At 27.4% G+C, this 9,136-nt stretch overlaps 1 protein-coding gene across 1 annotated transcript; it reads left to right on the top strand.

Moving 5' to 3' along the window:
• Positions 1 to 1,078: 1,078 nt before the first annotated feature.
• LOC111286980 (cuscuta receptor 1-like) lies at positions 1,079 to 7,124 on the top strand. The gene is made up of 10 exons (XM_089756608.1): positions 1,079 to 1,752; positions 1,917 to 2,060; positions 2,136 to 2,295; positions 2,403 to 2,482; positions 2,587 to 2,742; positions 2,967 to 3,041; positions 3,140 to 3,295; positions 3,592 to 3,666; positions 4,945 to 5,022; positions 5,092 to 7,124. Exons 1-10 carry the CDS (start codon positions 1,380 to 1,382, stop codon positions 7,122 to 7,124), a joined length of 3,330 nt encoding a protein of 1,109 aa, XP_089612734.1. The 5' UTR covers positions 1,079 to 1,379.
• The last annotated feature ends 2,012 nt before the right edge of the window (positions 7,125 to 9,136 follow it).

Below are 9,136 nucleotides of genomic sequence, written 5' to 3'. Positions count from 1 at the left end.
ATGATATTTAAGTTTTAAATATTTTTAATATAATACCTGAAGTATAATAAATTTTAAAAATAGTAACATCCTAATCGTGTTATTGACAAAAAGTGAGTAATTGTGGAGCTGCAAAAATAATTGACTTTCTTAATTCTCTAAAAATATATTATTTGAGAATAAAAAAAGAGGAGCCGAGCATTTCATTTTTATTTATCATTAAAATATTAAAGATATATTTATACTAATCATTTAATAGTTTTAAATATATTATAAAATAAAATTAAAAAATAATTTTTTATAATATAATAACACAATCAATATGAAGTAAACTTAAAAAACTTTGGCAAGTCAAGTTCTTGCGTTGACTCTGTTTGGTTTCCTTTCTTTTTTACCTAAAAGAGTGTTAGTGTTTTCCGCTGTCTTCTCTCATCGATAGTAAATTCCAGGATTGAAACTTGAATAAACTAATTTATTATTAAAATCACATTTCCTTGAAAGTGGCCGACGTACTTTACCAAAATTTTTTAATGTAATTAAACAATTATAATATTGTAATAAAAAAATTATAGGTGAAATGTTCCCAAACTGATTTGCTTATTTCAATTAAATTTGTTATTAAAATGTTAAAAATATTTTATATTAATATTATAAAATTAAAATTAATTAAAATATATTATTTATTAATATAATAAAATTCTTAAGTTGAACTCAAGCCTAAATCATATTTAGGACTGGATCCAAATCATTTGACCAATAGCCTAGAAAGCAGTTGGGTTTAACAAGTACTCCAACTATAATAACTAAGAGAACAATTGTGAAATGAATGATTTTTTATCAAGATTGATCATTGGTAAAAAAAATAATAATAATCAAAACAACTGAATAATAGAAAAATAGTATATTTATAGAAAATTTAAATTAAATCGAACATATATACAATGAGATTTGATCATAAAACCTAATGCTTCCAATCCCTCTTTCTTATTATTGAGACAATTTTGCTCTAAATATGATTTTTAATTTGAGGAAAATAAAAGTCATTGTCTTATTGCAAAATTTTTTTCTAAATTATGTCGGAAACTTTCGACAGAGTGATTTCAGTGACTATTTTATACAAATTTCAATTCCAAAAATAGTAGAATTTACCACAGATGAGCGAAGACAAAGAAAGAGACTAACACTCCTTTTGGTAAGAAGGAAAGGACGAGGGGAAAAAAGTTCTAATATTTTTTTTACTTTCCCTTTTCTTTCTTTCCTACAACACGGAGTCTAAACGATCGAAGACCACCTTGATTGTCTATATATATTAAGCTTGATGCAAGGCTTATCGTTATATATTTAGAACTAGCAGTTAAGAGAGAATTGAAAATAAAAAGATCATATATAAAGAAAAAGAGATGATGGAACCCAAATGGTTGTTGTTGAGTGTGTTGTTGTTGTTGTTAGAAGGATGCAGATGGTATAGTACTGATGCCTGTTGGGAGGAAGAGAGGATTGCTCTCTTGCAACTCAAACCTTTCTTCAATCCTCACAACGATCTGAACAGCTGGGTTGATGAGATCAAGGGTTCAGATTGCTGTCAATGGGATAGGGTCGAGTGCAACACCTCCTCCTCCTCTTCCAAGCGAGTCATAGGACTCTTTCTTGATTATTTAAGATGGTCCAAAAACGAAAGATGGTATCTTAATGCCTCTTTGTTTCTTCCTTTCAAGGAACTGAAGCATCTTTATTTGACAGGGAATAACATCGCTGGTTTTGTTGAAAGTGAAGGTCGCTTTTGCCTTTTCATCTTCAATTATTTCATTGTTAATTTGCAATATGAAAATTCATTCATCAGTTCTTCATTTTTACAATTTCATATTTAATTCTATTTTTGTTTTATTGATGAAAAGCCACTAAGTCCTTATTATATATTTAAATGAACTCTCTTGCAGGTTTTGCAAAGCTAAATTTGGAGATCCTTTATTTAAGTTACAATTACCTCAATGATACAATTTTATTATCTTTGAGTCAGCTTTCATCTCTCAAGGATTTATATCTAGCAGGAAACTTGTTCACAGGATCAACTTATGCAAACGGTAGAGTTAAAACCAATCTAATTATGATTATGAATTATATACATTAATTAAAATACTAATCTTTTTTCGTTACAGGTTTTCAATGGCTTTCAAGACTTAGTAATTTGAAAACTCTTGATTTAGGGGACAATTCTTTGAAAAATAACATATTGTTTCATATGAATGGTCTTTCATCTTTAAGGATTTTAAGTTTGAGTACAAATCACTTGGAAGGAACCACTCATATTCATGATAAACTTGCTTTATCTTTCTTTTACGTTCAAATCAATTGTTGTTTTAGAAAAAAGGTGTTGCATATCATTTGCTTTAATATGAACTATTAAGTATTCATTGGCATTGAATAGGATTGAATAATTTGACAAATTTGAAGAACTTGGATTTAAGCAGCAATAGAATTGAAAGCTTTCAACCATCAAAGCAAGGTATAAATATATATTTCAATTCACTTAATTAAGTTCTTAATTACGTGATCAATGTATAAAATTTTCCATTAACAATGGCATATAATAGAAATATTCTTCTACAGGAAAGGAGATGCAACTAAGGATGACCAATTTGGAGGTTCTTGATTTAAGTAGTAATCTCTTCAAGAACGACACTTTTGCATTCCTTTCTGGCCTTCCAAGTCTAAAGACCCTGTATATGGGGGACAACCAGTTGCAAGGCTCAATAGATATTCAAGGTAAAGCTATTACAGTTTTTTTTTTTTTTAATTCTGTTTTAGAACCTTTTTGCTCATAAAATAGGTAAAATCTCATATCACATTTGGGGATTTTTCTTCTTCACTTAAAGCTTTAGATTTGTCTTGCCGTTTACTTCATTATAAAGTCATTAAAAATATTCAGTAAAAGATTATTTGAGTAACCAGGCTAACATAATGATTATTTGAATTGAACTTGGACATAGAATTGAATAATTTGATGAATCTGAAGAAGTTGTATATATGCTGCAACAAAATTGAAAGCCTTCATTCCTTACAAGGTATGCATTTATATTTGCTCAATTAGTTAAGTTGTTATATATAATTAAATATTATGTAAATCTTTTTTTAGTGATGAAATTATGCAAACCTTATGTAGATAGTGGGAGACAGCTGAACTTGACCCATTTAGAAGAATTTGATTTGAGTGATAATCTCATTAATGACAACATATTTGCATCACTTAGCTGGCTTTCAAATTTGAAGTCTTTGGATGTAAGCTTCAATCAGTTAAATGGATCAATAGATATGAAAGGTAAAATTATTATTTTTGCAAAAATTTTGAATTTGTTAACAAAAATCTTAATTCGTGTTTCAAGATGATATAACAAATAAGTTCATCTGTTTCTTTTCTTTAAGGATGAAATTATGTAAATTATTTATAGATATTGGGAGACAGTTAAAATTGACCAATTTCTAAATGCTTTATTTAAGTCATAATCTAATTAATTATTACTTTTCAACCAAAATTTCAACTCTATTATAAATACTTAAAAAAAACAAATTTCAAGTTTTCAAGTGATTTAATGACGTTTATTTTTTTTTTTCCAGACTTGGGTGCTTTTATCAACTTAGAGGAACTGGATATGAGCTCTAATGATCTGAATGAATTTGTGGCCTGTAAAGGTATGGATTTAAATAAATTTTCTATTTTTATTTGTGAGGTTTATAATGATGTAGATGTTTTAATGATCAACAAATTTAGCATATTAAAATTTAATACTCAATTTTTTAATGGAAGAAATTAATTATTATTATATGCTTTTTACTACAATACTACAATTCTCTAATTATAATAAAGAATTACGTAAGAATCCATCATTTATAAGTGTGAACTCCACATAAAATTTTGTTAGACCTCATGCAATTTTGAATTGTGATTGCTTAATGTATTACAATGATTATAGGTGAAATGCTCTTATTAAAATTAATGCCCAATTTTTTAAAGGAAGAAATTCATTGTAATTTGATTACTAATTAGAAAATGATATATATTTGCCTTAGATAATTGCTTTCTTTAAGAAGTGTTGCAACGGCATATCAAATATTTCCCTTTTTGTTTGTGTTAGCTTGTTGTGTCTTAGAGTTGGACTTGTTTGCCTTTTGTCATTCTGTTTTAAATTACTACGTATTCTTATTACCGTTTAAAAAATTTTGCCTTTTCATGTTACCGTTTTGTTTGATTTTCATCTTTTTGATTGTTTCGTATATTAAAATTTATATTAAAAATATTTAACGATTCAATATTCTTCTCTATTAAAAATTCATCTTGCATTAATCTTGAATATATAATCTTATCTACAAAAATGAAAATTTTCACTTATTTATTTTTTTCATTTACAGAGTATAAGAGTTTGAAAAAGTTAAAAGTTCTTCGTCTAAATGCGGTTTTCACCAATGGAAGCATTCCACGACTACTAAAATTAGTATATGCATTCCCATCAGTTAAGACCTTCTATCTACAAAGGAACTACTTAAACAAGACTATGGCTACTCAAGATCAAGGTAAGTCATAAATTTATTCCAAAAGAACTTAAATTAGTAGTTGTTTGTTGATTAACATCTAATAATACCTCCTATGCTATGATTACTCAGAATTGCATGTGTGGAGCAATGTGGAGGAAATATTTCTAGACGGTTCTTATCTCAACAACAACATTTTCCAAAGCATTGGAGTATTCACTTCTCTTAAAACTTTGTCTTTATGTAACTGTGGACTTATGGGTTCCTTACCTAATCAAGGTAAATTGAAGACTTTATAATTTCTCCAATATAACTCATGGAATACATCTATTTCCAATAATCTTTTATTCTATTTCTTTCATCTAATATCTTTTATATATATTTTGTTTTGGAAATCAAAATTTAATTAAAATTTCTTCCATGAATTTATAAAATTTTCAGGTTGGTGTGATTTAAGGAACCTTGAAGAGTTGGATATCAGTGAGAATGCACTTGAAGGGATACTTCCTTATTGTTTGGGTAACTTGACATCTCTTCATGAGTTATATATCTCTGACAATCAATTTACTGGAAATTTGACTTCTTTAGCAAATCTTTCATCACTTAGACTCCTCTCCCTTTCAAGAAATCATTTTCAAATTTCAATGCCATTCTTGTCACTTGCAAACCTTCCAAATCTCAAGATTCTCTTGGCTGATGAAAACAAGATGGTAATGGAACCTAATTCCTTTCACACTTCAATTCTGAAGTTCCAACTAAATTTCATCAGTTTGTCAAAGTGTTCAATGGATAAAGGACTTAGTCTACAACCTCTTAAGTTCCTTTATTACCAATATGACTTGAGATATGTTGATCTTTCTTATAACTATTTCAGTGGAACAGTCCCGTTATGGTTGTTAGAAAACAACACAAAATTAAAATATCTCTTCTTGTTAGGTAATTCTTTCACTGGTCCTTTTTTGTTACCACAGCTTCTTAATCCTTATATGTCTTTAATTGACATATCTAATAATAAATTACAAGGTCAAATTCCAACAAATATATGTTCAACCTTTCCAAATTTGAAACGGTTATTCTTATCTAAGAATGCCTTTGAAGATAATATCCCTCCTTGTTTAAGTGGAATGAACACTTTATCAGTTTTAGACCTATCGGACAATCATTTGTCTGGAAGAATATCAGAAGAGTTGATCATAAGAAGCTCATTATTTATTCTTAGGCTATCAAATAACAACCTAAGTGGAAAGATTGTTCCTATGATGTTCAATACAAGCAGGTTGTCAAAGTTGTATTTGGATGGCAATAATTTTGCTAGAGAAATACCTGATATTGACATCTCTGCCACTGATTTTTCACATTCATCACTAGAGGATATTGATCTAAGTAATAACAGTTTTAATGGAAAGCTCCCAAGATGGATAGGGAACGTATCGCATTTGAAGGGATTGGCTTTGTCCAACAATCATTTCGAAGGCTCTATTCCGAAGGAATTATGCAACTTGTATGAGCTTGAATTTTTGGAGCTTTCTCAAAATAATTTATCTGGCTCTATTCCATCTTGTTTCAATCCACCATATTTGAGACATGTCCACCTGAAGAGAAACAGACTAAAGGGTCCATTGGCACTCGCTTTTAACAGCTCTTCATTAGTGACATTAGATCTTGGAGGGAATAATCTGACCGGTAATATTCCCAAATGGATTGGCACACTTTCTGCTTTAAGCTGCCTTCTTTTGAAAGATAATCATCTAGACGGTGGAATTCCAGTTCAATTATGCAAGTTGTATTCATTGAGCATCATAGATCTTTCTGGAAATATGTTTTCTGGTTCTATACCTTCTTGTTTGGGTAATTTAACTCTGGCAATGAAAGAGGATAAGTCTTTGGTAGAGAGTTCTGGGTATAGTTTTGTTGGTCCATTACTTGAATATCCCAATAGCTACATGGAAGAATGGATAGAGTTTACAACAAAAAGTGTGTCATACCCATACGGTGGTAACATTCTTAAGTACATGTCTGGGATTGATTTATCTTGCAACAGGTTAACTGGGCAAATCCCATTCGAACTAGGAAACTTGAGTGAAATCCTTTCATTGAACTTATCACACAATAACTTGATTGGAGTTATACCCTCATCATTTTCAAAACTTAAGCAAATTGAGAGTTTGGACCTTTCTTACAATGGCTTGAGTGGTATAATCCCTATACAGTTAGTTGAGTTGAACTCTCTAGAGGTCTTTAGCGTGGCACACAACAACTTGTCAGGTAGTACTCCAGAACCAAAAGCTCAGTTTGGGACCTTTAATGAAAGCAGTTACGAGGGAAACCCTTTTCTCTGTGGGCCTCCATTGCAAAATAACTGCTCTAAAACTGAGTCAGCATCAAGAGTACCAACTACAGCAGACGATGAAGAAGAAGGTAGTTTCATGGACACATATGTTTTTTGTGTGAGCTTTCTGGTTTCATATGTAATTGTTTTATTGGGAATTTTTGTTGTTCTATACATAAATCCATATTGGCGACAAGCATGGCTTTCTTTCATCGAGAGTTGCATCATTACTTGTCGCTACTCAATTGTGGGCAATTTTCTTGAGTTATACATCCTCAAAAGATGTGCTTAGGTGTCATGGGAGCTCTTATGATTTGCCTTTTGTTTGAATGTGGTGAAGATTTGGATAAAGTTGATTTTTGTTGTTAAAAGAAGTTCGGTAATTTGATCTTTTAAATGAGAGATTTTTTTTAGCAGACTGTTTTTTTTAAAACCTATTTATTTATTGACAAAGAATATAATTTAAACCTATTTTATTTTATTCTTTTAAGATAATTAAAAATATTTTCAAATTTTAACTTGGATTTGTTTTTAGATAATTTTAAAAATATATTCTTTCATATTGATTTGATAATTTTGTAGTGTTTTTTAACAAAAGTCTTATTTTAATTTTTAATGAAAATAACTTAGTAGTAGAAGAGGAGGATTAAAATGTTCTATGTCATTTGAATTAAAAAAAATTTTAATATAATATTTGAATTATAATTTTATTAATTAATATGAAGTACTATTTATCAATCACGTACCATTATTTAAAACTTACAAGATTAAAAGTAAATATCAAATAAATTAATAAATTTATAATTTAAATTATTAAAAATTTTTAAAATTCAAATACTTAATTTTTAATATTTAACTTAAAAATCTATTCGTATATTGAAAATAAACCCCTAAAAAATTATTGAACTACCCCTCTCTTGATTTAATAAGAATTTGACACGTAATTAAATTGACTATTTTATCCTCATACATAATTATAAAAATACATTTTCTTTTATAATTATTTACTATAATATCTCATATCATAATTACAAAAATATTTTTCTCTTAAATTGATTATTATGTCTTCATACTATAATTAAAAAAAATAACTATTTTCTTATAATTATTTACTATAATACCTTCGTACTATAATTATAAAAATACTCATTTTTGTTATTAAATTACAAAAACAACCCTTCATTTATTATTGATCCAAATCACTATAATACCCTTCTAACATAATTATAGAAATACCTTTCTCATAATTGATCAAAATTACTATAATACTTTTCCTACTATAATTACGAAAATACTTTTATGAATGCTGAATAAGAAGTTGATATGTGATACTTTTGTTTCAAAATTAATAACATATATTAAAACAATCATTTGATAGTTACTATAATAACCCTTTTGTTTATTTGATATGATATTAATGTATATTCAAATTTACTATAATACCTTTTACTATAATTACAAAATGCTTATCTTTTTATAATTAATTAAAATTATTATAATACCCTCTTACAATAGTTACAAAATACCCCTCATAGTATAATTGACTAAATTACAAAAATATCATTCCTACAAAAATTATGAAAATACCTCTACCATAATTGGCAAAAAATTACTATAATGCATCTTATATGGAAATGCTTTTATGAGTACTTCATAAGAAATTAACATGTAATACTTTGTTTCAAAATTAATAACATATATTAAAACAATCATTTGATAATTACTATAATAACCTTTTGTTTATTTGATATGATATCGATGTGTGTTCAAATTTAATATAATACCTTTTTATCATAATTACAAAATATTTATCATCTTATAATTAATTAAAATTATTATAATATCCTCTTACAATAATGACAAAATACCCCTCATAGTATAATTAACTAAAATTACAAAAATATCTTTCCCACCAAAATTATGAAAATACCCCTACCATAATTGGCAAAAAAATTATTATAATACATCTTATATGGAAATGCTTTTACGAGTACTTCATAAGATGTTGACATATGGTATTTTATTTCAAAATTACTATAATACCTTTATTAAATTATATATTAGTTTTTAACATAATATAAAATTAATCACATATTAAATTATTAAAATATCATTACAATTGGTTTATAAAAATTTGACATGTGATATTTTATTTAAAAATTACTATAATACCACTATTAAATTACATATGAAAATTTAACATTATATAAAATTAACTACATATTAAATTATTAAAATACCCTTGTCGTTGCTTCATAAATATTTGACATATGAAATTTTGTTTGAAATTCACTATAATAGCCC

The sequence above is a fragment of the Durio zibethinus genome, chromosome 27 (assembly GCF_047325235.1).
Source record: "Durio zibethinus cultivar Kanyao isolate XHJ-2024 chromosome 27, ASM4732523v1, whole genome shotgun sequence".
NCBI classification, from domain to species: Eukaryota; Viridiplantae; Streptophyta; class Magnoliopsida; order Malvales; family Malvaceae; genus Durio; species Durio zibethinus.
Note: the sequence above shows the minus strand (reverse complement) of the source record. Positions and strands in the feature narration are given on the sequence as shown.

Bases quoted from the DNA above. Each gene is read 5' to 3' on its own strand.
- LOC111286980 (XM_089756608.1), top strand. From the start codon at position 1,380: ATGATGGAACCCAAATGGTTGTTGTTGAGTGTGTTGTTGTTGTTGTTA. The intron at 3,667-4,944 runs GTATGGATTTAA...TAAAATTTTCAG, and splicing joins TGAATTTGTGGCCTGTAAAG to GTTGGTGTGATTTAAGGAAC. The intron at 5,023-5,091 runs GTAACTTGACAT...TGACTTCTTTAG, and splicing joins GATACTTCCTTATTGTTTGG to CAAATCTTTCATCACTTAGA.